Source organism: Xiphias gladius, chromosome 22 (genome assembly GCF_016859285.1).
Source record: "Xiphias gladius isolate SHS-SW01 ecotype Sanya breed wild chromosome 22, ASM1685928v1, whole genome shotgun sequence".
NCBI classification, from domain to species: domain Eukaryota; kingdom Metazoa; phylum Chordata; class Actinopteri; order Istiophoriformes; family Xiphiidae; genus Xiphias; species Xiphias gladius.
In genome coordinates this window covers 3,003,632-3,017,914 of record NC_053421.1, presented here as the reverse complement: position 1 = coordinate 3,017,914, position 14,283 = coordinate 3,003,632, and the positions used below count along the sequence as shown (strand labels likewise).

General features: G+C 39.4%; 1 protein-coding gene across 1 annotated transcript in view; it reads right to left on the bottom strand.

The window, feature by feature from the left end:
- Positions 1-381: 381 nt before the first annotated feature.
- Positions 382-14,283, bottom strand: part of adgrb1a (adhesion G protein-coupled receptor B1a) — a 124,978-nt gene continuing 111,076 nt past the window's right edge. The window contains exons 25-31 of the mRNA XM_040117345.1: positions 9,695-9,866; positions 8,089-8,184; positions 7,956-7,995; positions 5,320-5,981; positions 3,544-3,579; positions 3,160-3,318; positions 382-1,069 (exon numbers count right to left, since the gene is read on the bottom strand). Coding sequence (XP_039973279.1) covers positions 875-1,069; positions 3,160-3,318; positions 3,544-3,579; positions 5,320-5,981; positions 7,956-7,995; positions 8,089-8,184; positions 9,695-9,866 — 1,360 coding nt within the window. The 3' untranslated portion in view covers positions 382-874. The remainder of the gene's footprint in view (positions 1,070-3,159; positions 3,319-3,543; positions 3,580-5,319; positions 5,982-7,955; positions 7,996-8,088; positions 8,185-9,694; positions 9,867-14,283) is intronic.

Here is a 14,283-nt window from a genome sequence, read left to right as displayed (position 1 = left end):
TGTTGTTCCTCTGTGGTTGAGGTTGAGGGCCGATTAGAGCGCAAAGCCCAATGGCCTGCTCTGTGGCGTCTCTGAGGTGTCTGTCGAAGAGTAGTCAACCTGCCATATTAGCTCAAGGTGACGTCTTCGATTTTTTTATCCTTCCCTTTGCTTCTCGCTGCAGGGCCAACCTTGCCCCGCTGGGATCAGGGGGGATTAAGTGTTAGAGCCAAAACGATTGGGGTGAGTTGTAGGGGGGAAGACAACAACATCGAGGGGCACGTGGATGTTTGTTCGGCAATCTGCCCCCTCACACCCTTGTTAATTTTCCCTTTAGATATTGATGTTGAAGAAGAAATAAATCCAGAGACATCTCGAGCCGTTTACAACCTCAGCGTTCATCAGGAAAAGAGAGAGCGGAAGCAACAATATTCTCAACAGTGGAAAAAAAGAGACATAATCATGATTATTACATTTGTAACCATTTAATACAGGGGTAAACATTGCATGATTACCTTTGCTATGCTGTTTATTACATGATGCACATAGAGTAGCTGAATCAGCTACTTTGGCGATTTGTCTCCCATGTGGGCCAGCATCATATCTGAGATCATATACAAGAAGATGACTAGTATTTTGCTGACAGTCCAAACATCAAATGAAACAACAGAGAAAGACACCGTGTTCCCGTTCTCTCTTTAATTGGTTAAATTGATTTTCTGATATAGTGACGCTTCTCTCTCCTCCTCACCCTCCTTCCCCCTCACGTTCTCGCAGTAGGCTTCATCCAACTTTTGAGTAGAAGTACAGAGCAGGGCAGTGTGTGTGGTGTGTCTGCTTGTTTGTCTGAGAGCATTGGAAAAAAAGAGTTGTAGGTGTCAGGCCAGAATCCGGGTCACACCTCTGTCTGCAGGTCCATGATCTCTTGGCCCACCAGAGGAATGGTGGCGCTGGTCTTCTCCCACTCCACTGTCTGCAGCTCCAGAGGAGAGGCTGCCACTGTCTCCAGGTCCTTCCTCACCCAGGATGGGGGGGAGTGTGTCTTCCTGATGCCCTCCCACGCCCTCTTACTCGGGGTCTGCTGCTTGTCCTGATGGGAAGAGGATAAAGTGGAAAGGCTTGTTTGTCTAAGATAAAATCTGATTTATTTCAGCTACTTTGGTGGACCTACTTTACCTCATGCTGCTTTCATTTCTTAAAGGAACAATTTGACATTTTTTTTAAAACTATGTCTATTTGGTTTCTTGCCAAGAGTTAAATGGGAACATCACTGCCACTATGTGTGAAAAGTATGGACCTGGAACTTAGCTTACTATACAAAAACACTAACTAAACATTCGGAAGCTAGCCTGACTCTGTCTAAAGCTCAAAAAGTTTATCTTTAAACTCCTGTAAAGCACACTAATTAACAAACTGTAAATCATTTGTTTAATCCGTTCACAAATAGAAATGTAAAAACAACAATTTTTGTTTACGTGAAGTTATAAGCTGGAATAATTATATTGCGAGCAACACACCTGGCCACAGTGACTAACTTCCCCCTGTTCCAGTCTTTATGTTATGCTAAACTAACGACCTCCCAGCTGTGAACACACAGAGGTGAGAGTTGTCATCTAACTCTTGGCAAGAAAGTGAATACACATATTTTGTAAAATTTCAATCTATTTATTTATATCCTTTTGACAACCCCATATAAAATAGTTGTAAATCATTCGATCTAAAATATAGCATATATACACACAACAAGCTAGCTGGCTAAACTAATAAAGATTGGGATAAACATGATTGTGACTGAGACACATCCTCAAAACACATCTTGTACCCTGTGTGGAAAAGTTCATCTCTCTGCCTCTTCCACTTGTATGATCATTAAATCACAACCTTTTTTTTCTGGTAAGAAGCTAATGCTTTGTGATTCTACAGGACTCTCACAAATATCTGACCGGGTTCTGGAACTGTCAAATCGCTGTAGCCTTGATATGTTGGAAGTGAAGTTGGCCTTAGGCCAGAGAAGACCTGACTCCAAAGCTGTGAAACAAATGGAGCTTGGGGCTTTTGCAGCAGAAGGAAATGGAAATCAACTGCTGCCATGGAATGACTGCAGCTACAAAGCCAACATGCTATTCCCTGCTGTTGGTGACTAGTTCACAACAAATCAAGCCCAAAACCTAGTTTCCCGTTGCTTAGTGGGAAAAAAGGAGACTGCATGAGTCATTATTTAGCTAATCGATAGCCTTGCTGAGCAAGAAAAAGCCTAACCCAAGAAAATGTTACCTGACTGGCAGTTGGAGCTTTTTTAGGCTCGGACAGACGTAAAACTCATCAGTAAGATAAGTAACAAAGTAGGATCTTTGATCTCTATTAGGAAGGTCTTTAAGGCTATTGGGTTCTGTAATATTTGTAATGTACAGCCATTTATTATTTAAACATAAGTTTAAATCATTTAAACTAGTATCCATAACAAAACCCTGAAGTATAGTTTTATTATCATGGAGACTTATCACACCAACTCTCATGCACTGAGCGTGAGACTCACGCAATTGACACAGATCTCACGAACTCATGCCACGCATGCCCTTTCTCACGCTAGCTTTTTGTCTTGGCTTCCTCTGATGTAAAATGTGTGATTTTTAAGCGGAAGAACAGTGCGTGCAACAACAAATGATTTTGATGAGTGTTCCGGTTTAGCAGCCAGTCACAATTTCGTGGTCGAGCAACTGACCCGCTGAGCATGAGTGGAGCAAGGCTGGAGAGAGCAAGGCCCATTATATTGAATGACTGTTTACTGTAGGTGGCAGTAATGCACCAAAATGTGTCCATTCTGCCATTAAACCCAGAGAAGAAGAAGAACAAGGTTGGCGGAACAAATACATAGTGCCATGGTCATTTGTCTAATTTTATGAATTCGTCTGGGGTTACTCGGGATCTGTTGGTGTAAAGTTGTAGAGCTGGCCTACGCAGAGCAAAGTTAGCAAAGTTAGTGTAGCATTGCAGCACTTATCGTTTTATGCTAAAAACATGATGAAACATATGGTACCAGTCAAACATCTGGACATACCTAGCAGTAAATGTTAGCTGCTAATTGTTGTTCTCTTAAGACCACAGCTGTTAATGAAAGCTCAGCTCAAATGATCGTGCTTATTTATAATATAAAGAACAGAATAAAGTTAAACTCTTTACACTCATGTTGGTCTTGTCACTGCTGGCAGAGGACACACTCCATCTTTTGGCAGCTTTGGCGTCAACAGGTGGAGATTCTCTATCCTTGTCTGCACTGTGAATCTTCCTGCTCAGGTCCTGAAACATGTCCTGGTGGCGTTTCCGGGTGTGCATTATTTTCTACACAGGAACATTGCACGTTACGTACAAGGTAAACAGCAAAGGCTACCATCAATCCTTCTTCACCTCCTTCACATGTAATGTCTCTAATTTTTCTCTAACACTACAGTCACACCCAAACGTTGAGTAATAAATGTATGCAAACATCTAGAGCTCTGAATAAGAAAATTAGATTTTTGGTCTAAGTCTAAAAAGCTCTGTAGGAATCAAAGAGACTAAAATTACCTCAAAGTCAAGCTCTGCATAGCGTGATTTTCGTCTCTGGGGGGAGATGAGACAGAGAAATTAAAGATGTTTCTTGATATTCTGTACCTTTTTTTCTTAAGTGTTTTGTATCTCCACACCAGTCAGTTAAGAAGTGGTGTTTCTGAGACTCAGAGGAGAGGAGTGAGTCACGAGGGAGGAAACAAGGTTTGCTGCTGCTGGTCATTCTGACCCTGTTGGCACAAGTCTCCAGTTAACAGATTGTGACCGAATGACCTTTAAGTCCTCTGTCATAGAGTGGTGAAGGAAAACCTGACCTTTAGGCTGCTCGGTAGCTGTGGCAGCTGCCGCCTCACACAACATTATGGAAGTTTTTCCCCAAAGTGAAAAGACACCAGCAGGCAGATGTCCAGGCGGTTGTGTGCTGATCACTGTGTTATCTCAGCTTGCCACTGCTGCCTGGGCTAGGAGCTGACTGAAAACTAAACTTTTTAAAGATGCTGTCCTTAAATGGGGCCAGAAATGCTGGGATGCTTCTTATGATGCAGTCTTTGTTATGAATGAAATAAGGGCGCTTGTTGCCTTATTTTTAGCATCAGAGACGGGATGAACCCAGCATATAACAAATGTAGGACAGTGCCGCTCTGTGGAGACCTAACTCAGGTAACTGATAACTATTCAGTTCTCGATGTATGGCTCCTTAATCGATCATCTCTGTTACTTATTTTTTTCATCTAAGGAGAATGCAGTAATGCTGTGTTGGTCAAACATAGCCTGTGGCACAATACATGCCACATAGATAACTCTAGAGCAAGGTTATAGAATATAACTTGTTACTGTAGTTTACTATATGAATGGCTGCAGTCCATGCAAACTAATAAATGATGAACAAAAAAGATTAATGGTCCTGTATTGAGAGAGTGACAATAACAAGAAGATATAATGAGAAGAATTGGATGTTTACTACAATGATACTACTGTAAATTCTCAAACAAAAGCCAGTTAAAAACACATTGAGGGGGTGGAGGGGGCATAATTTCCTTTCCCATAGCTCCCTGTCCATCAGTACAACAACAGTCATGACGAACTCAACACTCTGCTGTTACTGTTCAACAGAAATACCTTTTTTTACCCACTAATTTATTCCAATCAGTTCTACTTTGTTGTGTTTTTGATCGCTGTTCAGCTACTGTCAATGAAACTCACCGATTCCTGCAGATGCATCACATTAAAAGCCCTCCAGGAAAGGAAAGGGATTAAGGCCGCTAATGAAAGAAGCTTAACAGCTTTAGAAAAACTGCAAATTAGAAGTGATTGGGATACATTAGTGAAAAAAAAGGTATTTGTGTTAAAAAGTGGAACTGAGAGCAGCAGAGTGGTCAGTATGGTATGCCTGTTGTACTGATGGGATTGGTGCCGTGTAAATTCATATTATCCTGAATTTGAAATAAGGTTGAAAAGTTGAATTGGTATTAACAGAAAAAAGCATCATTAGCAAATTAAAAGAGGAGCAGTTCAGAGAAAAGGGAGATATCTTACTAAAATATAATAACATACTTTCATCAAACATGGGAAGTTACGAATTAAGAACCTGTCTCTAATATAAACCAGTTCCAATCAAAGGCCTGGTTCCTTAAGCAGTTGAGGTAAATGACTCAAAAATATTTGAGAATTTATGGTAAGTAGTAGCAGTACAAAACAAAACTTTACATGCATGTCTTACTTTAAATATGAAGTATGAGGCTAACAATGCGTTACTATGAAAATAATGTGCTAATTAGTTTAGTGGTGTCTTACCTCCAGTGAACTCATGGAAAGCGTGGAGACGGTCTCACTCTTGGACATCACACCAGAGTTTCCAGCTTCCCCCCCGTCACACATGCTGTTGACCACCTGGGAGTCTCTGGGCATGTTCTGCAGGTTGTGTGCAGGTGAGTCTCTGTCAGAACATGACACACTGACCTGGTCAGCAGGGAGGGTCTTCAGCCCAAATCCAGGCACTGGCTCTCCGCTGGCAGTGTTAGCCAGGTGGATTAGCCTGGTCTGAGGCAGCTGCTCAATGCTGATGTTATACTTGGCTGTCTGCTCTTCTTTCCCCTTGGCTGGCTTCAGGGTGCCCGTGTTGTTGGTCGGTAGAATAACATATCCTGGGCCTTTGCCATTGCCCTCAGAGCTGCTGCCCTCACCGTTCCCTCGAGGCAACTCTCCGTCCAGCTGCTTGAAGAGCTCGCCGTCACAGATGTAGATGGATTTGGCGCCTGGTAGCTCTGTGCTGATTCCCTTAGTGGCGCCTTTCTCCCTGCGCAGCGTCAGAGTGTGACTGTTGTACTCGGCGACGTTCTGGAGGTGAACCTTAGCCATGCTGGCCGGCATGGTGTTAAAGTTAGAACCCTTTTGAAGGGTGAGGGTCCCAGAGGAGGCCTTCTCCTCCCCCTGGAGAGATGAGCGCTTCATAGTGCCTGGTTGCAACAGAAGGACAGAAACCCGTCTGAGATAAACAGTTGGACTGTGGCTGGATATACTGTTTGGGGGCCCCAGAGCAAAAATGAGCTTTGGGTCCCTATTGATTGAGGTCACCCCTTTCACACTGTACATTATACTGTATATCCTGTTGTGTTCAGATAACCAAATGAAACACAGATTTTGGTAATATGCACCATGTAAAACTAGATTTTGATACAGGGCTTCTAAACAAGAATCATTTCAGCTGTAATTTAGTGGTGTATATTCTCAAATGTTCAGATTAGCCCAAATCAACTGACACACAATGAAACTAGGGATTTGGTTGTTCCTTGGGTCTCGGCCCTAGGGCAGCTTCCAGCTTTAATAGGTCAATAGTAATATAATTATTACTTTATATTCTGTATACACTTAGGTACATATTTGTACAGTGACTTGTAATTTTGCCTGTCTACAAGTCATCAAGATGTGATTGAAGTGAAGACTTTCGGGTTTAATTTTAGTGGGGGGGGGGTGCCATGTGCTGCCATCTGTCTGATAGGTTTGCTTTGTTTTTTAAGCCTAATGATGGCCTCTTTGGAATAAATATTAAGACTTCCCATGAACAGCTACCAAATGCAAATTCAAAACTTGGAATCAACTCCAGAACTTATATCTACTTAATTACTCATGAAACAAGCCACAACTGGCCATAAAACTGATTGTCAGTCAACTGTCCAATTACTTTTGAGCCTCTGAAATGAGGGAGTATGTATAAAAATGGCTATAATTCCTAAACGGTTAATGCAGTAATTTTGTTAAACCCCCTGAATTAAAGCTGAAAGTCTACACTTCAATCACATCTTGATGACTTTGTTTCAAATCCATTGTGGAGATGTACAGAGACAAAATTACGAAAATTGTGTCACTGTCCGAGAACTTCTGTATCTAACTGTACATACTATTTAAACGAATATAGTTATATGAATATAGAAAGTTCTAAATGTTATTTTTAGTGCTGTATACACATGCATGTGCACACACATACCTGATTTAAACATACTGTGGGCAGAAAATATCAGCAGTGTCAATCCTAAAGAAAGTAGGTATTGTCCTTCAAACACCCTTACTGGTCAATGATGCTGAGTGCTCTGACATATCAAACAGCAGATTTCCCAAAGAACAGTTCTAGCGAGTTCTCTTTTGTAAAAGTATTTGAACTGACAGTGCGTGGATGTCATCATGCCTGCCTTGACCTTGTGACCCAACCTCATTTCACCATAACAACTGTTGGCTTATGGCAGCATGCATATCCCATACCATATCTAGGCTGGTAAGCAACATTGGACAACACTCAATCCACAGCACTAAATATTTTACAATCTCTCTCAGTGCTCTCTCCTCCTTTTTGACATGCAGTATAAAAAGAAAAAAAAACATCAACAAAACAATAATCTCTCTCTGTTCTGTTCTGGCTTTTCTCGATTGGGCCTGTCTGTGTCTCAATAGCTTTTATGCTCCAGATGCTTTTCTTGATATCCTGTCTCAAGAGATAATCAGATTTTCACTCCCAGCAGATATCAGAGCAGAACCAGTATCTGATGCAGCACTGTCGGGTGGGACTTAATTATACAGCCGCAGTGTAGTACAGACTCTGACAGCCCTATTTATCTGCATATAACTGCTCAGCACACGTTCATCCCACTCCCATCAGCTTGGGCTAAACTGTGTTATGCAGCAGTAACGTGCTGTATCTCTTGTCAAAACAGCTCCTTGGCTAAAGGAGGCTGCTGTGACGTTGACTGTAAGACACAAGTGCAGAACTGAGGGGGAATATGTCTCACATCTGTTACGACAACGCTGAAGAATAAGAAGCAGTGAAAAAACAGAGAAGGGGCACAAAGAGACATCTGTAGCTTTTTGAACGCAGTCTCCAAAGTCAAATCAAATGCGCACATAAACACAAAATTAAACTCACTCAACCCGGAGCTTACCTGATCTGCAGGCCATATCAACGTCTTTCTCAAAGTCAGTCTAAGGACAAAAAACAATAAATATTGTATCAACTGAGTACACCCTGCCAATATTTAATTATAAATATGCATACAAACATATTCATATCCATACCATGAGCTGAGCATGGCCATTCTGGAAAGATCCTCCTGAATCTCCATTAGCATCCTCCTGGCGGTCCACAACACGGCACTTCACTGCCTCCTGAACCTTCAACAAACCATTAGGGCACGGATCATGATCTTAGAACAGGCTGGGTGTACAGTATAAATACATCGGTTCACAAACACTGAATGAGTGGCCTTTTATAAACAAGGCTAAAGGTCTGCAGCTCTTGTAGTGACTCCCAGAGGCTGCAATGTTCATGCTGGTTTTAGAGACTTACAAGTAGTTGGGCTGAAAAGTCAGGGCTACAAGTTAGTACTGCGGCACTACAATGGTCATGGACAGGTCATGGGGTCATTGAAATCAAAAAGGTTCACCCCATTGGCAGCCTGAATGTGGTCAAAGAGTGCCATGACCATCTCCAACCCTGCATCCCCATCCAATATATTTTGAGATCCTCATTTGGACCATGGACCATCATGACCATGTCGCTTAAGGGGAAATTTGAGCTGGTGCTGATGTTAGATGAACAGTCTGGGGGTTACCAGAATCATTAAGAATCAGTCTTTAATTTCACTCGGTTTTACTTTTATTGTTCTTTTGTTGAGAGTTAGGACACTGTAAATGGAACTAAATGTTCTGCAAAGATGTTTCACAATAAAAGCCTTTTAGCAGCTCGGGGGCATATTCTCCCTCTTTTCTGGTAGGGTTTTAATCCAAAACATCTGCACTAAATGTAGAGTTTCATTAATAGAAGCTTAACATAAATAAAGAAAAAGTGCAAAATAGAATACACTGGAATAAATAAGCGAATCTGTACAGCAGAATGATAAAGTGGTCATAACTCTACTGTACTGATTATATTAGAGCTGTAGAAATGTACATTATATTGAATTTGCTAGTATAAGATTAAGAGCCTTACAACTAGTGGGGGTAAAAGTATGGCTAAAATCCTGATGGCAGCACTACAGCAAAGAACAAAGGTCTTGGAGATCATTAAACTAAAAGTAGTTCATTCCATGCCTTAATGTGCTCAAAGAATGTAATGGCCATCTGCAAATTAAATGATGTTGTGTGCAAAGTTCACATTTTAGCATGTGTATACGGTACTAGGGTTGAACACACTGACCTTACAAAACAAAGGGTTCATAGACTTGGTAGCATGAATTGCTCACTAGAGTATTTGCTTTTTAAATTTTTAAGGACATCGTGGACAATGGGACATCATGACCTTGATCAAGGGATAATTTGGGCTGATGGTGATACTGGACGAAAAGTCTCGGGTGTACCAAAATTCTTAGTCCTCCAAGGACCCTACCCTATCTACAAATTTCCTGTCAATTTGGACAACAGTTGCAAGATATCTATCTCTGGACCAATGTGTTGATTGAATGAATGGACAGACCAACTTACAACATAGTCAGTCATATGCTGCTGGTAAAATGCCAAGATATTTATTGTAATACTGATCAATACTGCACTAGGTTTTATGGAAACCTGAACTGAATTCCAACATTATACAAAATATGAGAGATTAAAGTGGTACACACAGTTTATAGTGTCAAACAAAACCAGGAGAATGTACATATATAAGGTCAGTGGTCCTGTGAGGTACCTCTCTGCGCAGGATGCAGTGCACCATCACAATGACAAAGCCTTCCAGTGAATCGAAGACAGCAAAGAGGATCTGGAAGAGCGCAGAGCGCCGATCAGTGATGGCGAGGACAGCCGACATCCAAGTGAGGGCCAGGAGGGGCAAAACCACACAAGAGCTCCACAGTGATGCCCTACAGGATGGGAGGGGAATGGCAGTCAAGGACAGCAGTAGCAAACCTCTGTCAACATGACACGGAAGGCAAGACTACAATGTTTTCTGACAATTATGCCATTTCATATTTTCCATTAGCTAAGATTATAAAAAATTTTTACAATCAATTCCAATAGATAAACTGCATTTCTTTTGTTTTGTATCATCAAAATAAGTACAGAATGTACTGCTTAACACAATCTTAAACCAGTGTCCTAGGTGCCCTTGATAACTGTCCATGCCTCTAGCAGTGTTAGCAGACTTCAACTCTAATCATGCATAAATATATAATATCACAACAAATAATTGTTAATATAACAAAAAAAAAACATACATACATTTTCTGCTGATATATATGTTTATAATTCACATATATTACATGCATGTATGTTTAAGATGGTTTAGTCAAACCATAGAGGTTCTAGTGGCACAGGAAAGAGAAGAGGAGCGAGGGTGAGCAGTGGGGAAAAACGAGTGTAATGAGGCTGAAACAGAATGCAAAGACAAACAGAAGAGGCAGAGCAGAGAAGGACAGAGAAAGAGAGTCTGGAGAAGTGTCATACCCCCTGCCCATGTCTTTGGTCCCACTTTGCTGTTCCGTTTTTTCTCTCAGTTTTTTTCTGACTCACTCTAATTTGTCTAATATGCACATCAAAAATAAACAAGAACAATAACTACTCTCAGTGTGAGTGTCATGAAATTATGTTGCACTCAGTTTTTCTTACTAAACCTTTATTTTCACATAGAGAACATTCCAGACATGGAAAAAGTACTTTAGACCTTTACTCAAGTGAAATTATATGGTACATGAAACGGTGGAACAATACTATATTATTAGCAAGAGTGCTACATTTACAGTTTTACTATTTCACTATTACCAATTGCTTTTACTTTGCAGTTTTTTTTTATTTAGTGTTAAGCTGCTGCCAGTGAAACCTCCTTAGAAAGAGAGGGCTTACGGACCTTGAGCTTCTAAAAATGCTTTTAACGTTTAAAATCTGTGCAGGAAGTTTTACATTTTGTTGGCCGGAAGTTGATGCACAAAAATGAATGAATGAATACATAAAGAACTAAATAACAATTGAGTAAAGTATTTCTATTTAATAGTGAAACTAAGAGTCTCTTGCTGACTCTGTTCTTTGTTTGACTGAATTACTGCTGTAGAATGTATCTTAATCTGATTTGACAAGACATACTTATACAGAACATTTAATACGAGGGGAATTAGAAATAAATACCTGTCTCTAATATATGTAATGGAATGTAATTGTAGTATATATATATCTAGTATATATATATAATATATATTGGTGTAACAAGACAGAAAGTGTGTGTAAAGCCTTTGAAGTTAACTGATGAGATTTTACTATTTCAAAGAAAAGTCAATTTTAATAAAATATTGTCTTATCTGTCAGATGCTACCTTGTTCATTACATGTTCTAATACAAATCATTCTGTTTGTATTTCATGAATTATTCTGCAAAGAAAAATGTGAAACGTCAGATAAATTTAATAAAGTAAAAAGTTGAATATTTCCCTCCAAAATGTGGTTAAGAAAAAGAACAAAGCAGTAACAAATTAATAACTCTACACTATCTAATTAAAAGTACTTAGTTACTTTCCACCTCTGGATTTAAATTGGGTTAGGCAAATGCCTTCAGTACAGTATATTGGTTTGCTGATGCTGACCATTATTTTTCTTGACCTCATCTGAAATTGAAATATATTCCATTATATAAATCCTTTTTCAGAGGCTTTTCCACCCTGTCCAAAGAATGGACAAACTCAGTACCTTAACAATAGTCTTGGTAGGAAATTGGTCACAGTTAAAAATGCTGAAAATTGGCACAACAAATCAGTACTGCATTCAAAATAGCAGTTCCAGTTATTTTCAGCCTGGACCTTGTTTTCGATATTGATCATTTATCAATATTATTTGACTTTAGACCTACGAACTTCTCCATGAGCATGGAGTGCTGCTCTCTCAGATAATCCAATGGGGGCAGGAAACATTACATTAAACTCAGATTGGTTCATCCAGTAACACCCACATGGTATTAGATATGCTATTAAAACTAGTGTGAACTAATAATGTTCCTGTTTGTGGTATTTTCAGTTAATACAAACTGCAGACTCTGTCAACCCGTTTTGCAGTAATTAGCATTATTTTTTTGCTGACTCCACTGTCTTCACCTGACATTGCAAACTTGTGAAACATGTCAACACAAGCATAAAAGAAGAGTCTGACATGAAGTAGGTAATCCATTGATGTTGGCTGGCCAGATAGAAAAAAAAAGAAAAAAAATCAATGGAATACTAATTAAAGCTTGTATGTACAATAGAGGCTGACATGTGATTTTGAAACTCGTGTACCATGATGGGACCAGAATAAACATTAATTAAAAGGTCTGACTATTGTACTGAGACCTACCCATTTTATTTAAGAAGAGATTCAGTTTTATTTCTAGAGGGAATAAATAATATACAGGAGTGAAACAGAATCAGGGGTAAAAACAACTGGATCGGTTTGAAACGATGTTGGCAACAATTAAAGCAATGGGACCATGGTGGGACCAGAAGAAACATTATCATTTTTAATATCTAAAAGTGTTGGCTATGGTATTTAAATATATGGATATAATTCCAGAGGAAACTCTGTAATCAGCTTTGGAAATAGGTTATTCATAGGAGTGAAACAGGATCAGGACTAAAAGTGACATAATTGGGACAGGACATGGTCAGGCACAACAAAAGTTATGGGAACGAGATGGAACCAGAAGAAACACTGTCTGAACATTTTAAAATGTTGCCTCTTGTATTTAGATCTGGCCATGTCATCTGAGAAAAGACTCAGAAATAGACTAGACTAGGAAATAGACAATATGCAAGAGTAAAACAAAATCTGGACTAAAGTTGCAGAATCGGGATAGGGCGAGGTTAGCAACAATGAAAGTTTCGGAACCATAGTGGGACGAGATTATTATTTTTTATAATTATTTGAATATTTAAAGTTGGTTTATCTTATATTTAGATCTACCCATATCGTTTAGAAAGAGAAACCATTAAAAATAGATAATAGACTGGAGATAATACACAGAATCATGAGTAAAGGTTACAGGGAAAGGACAAGATTGGCCATAACAAAGGTCATGGGACCATGATGGGATTGGAAAAAACTTAATTTTAATATTTAGAAATGTGTCCTATTATATTTAGATCTACCCATTTCATTTAGAAAGAGATTCTGTAGTCAAAAGGGAAAAAAATGTGCAAGCGTGAAACAGGATAGGGCCTAAAAGTGACGGTATCGGCTATATACTGAATATTGTCATATTACCCAACCCCAGTGTGAAATATCTGCTGCAGCACTATGTGGGTGATTCAATTTTTAACACATACATCTGTATATTTTTAACACATTTTACTCCTTCAAGTACTCACAATCACTTGAGGGAAAATTAAATATGTGTCTGATATGTGTGCAGTGTGTCAGCATTCAACATTACATGAATTGAAATTGTGTGTATTAATTGTTAAGTCACAGCCTTTTAAAACATTAAGTAGGTATTTAGAGGTAAGGTTTGTGGATTTTAGCAGATAGCAACACTCACTGCAAAAAAAGGTAGATAACTTCACAGTTAACCTCTATAGTTAGTTAGATTCTATTAGTACAAAAACTTGAAGTATAAAATGAAGGCCCAGGCAGAAAATAATGGAAATAATCCTTTTGGCATTTATAGATCACAGCAAGACAAACACACACACACACACACACACACACACACACAAACTGAGACAGTACAAGTGCTTGATGTCCTCTGCATACATAGCCATGGCCTTCTCAACACCTGTTCTAATCACACACACACACACACACACACACACACACACACACACACACACACACACACACACACACACACACACACACACACACACTTTTATTCAATCATCAATTACATATACATTGTTATTTACATATACAGTTAGGTACATACGTATTTGGAGGGTTACACAATTTTTGTAATTTGCCTCGAAGCCATCAAGATGTGATTGAAGTGTAGACTTTCAGCTTTAATTTGAGGGGTCTAACAAAAATATTGCAGTAACCGTTAAGAAATTACAGCCATTTTTATACATAGTCCATCATTTTCAGAAGTTTAAAAGTAACTGGACAAACCAACATAGTTATAAATATCAGGATTATTTTTAATCCTCTGGATGAAAGTCCTTTGCAGTCAATAACTGCCTGAAGTCTGGAACCCATGGACATCAACTAATGCTGAGTTTCCTCCCTTGAGATGCTTTGCCAGGCCTTTACTGCAGCCGCATTCTTTTGCAGCTGTTTTTGGGTATTTCTGCCCTCAGTTTTGTCTTCAGGAAGTGAAAAGAAGGCT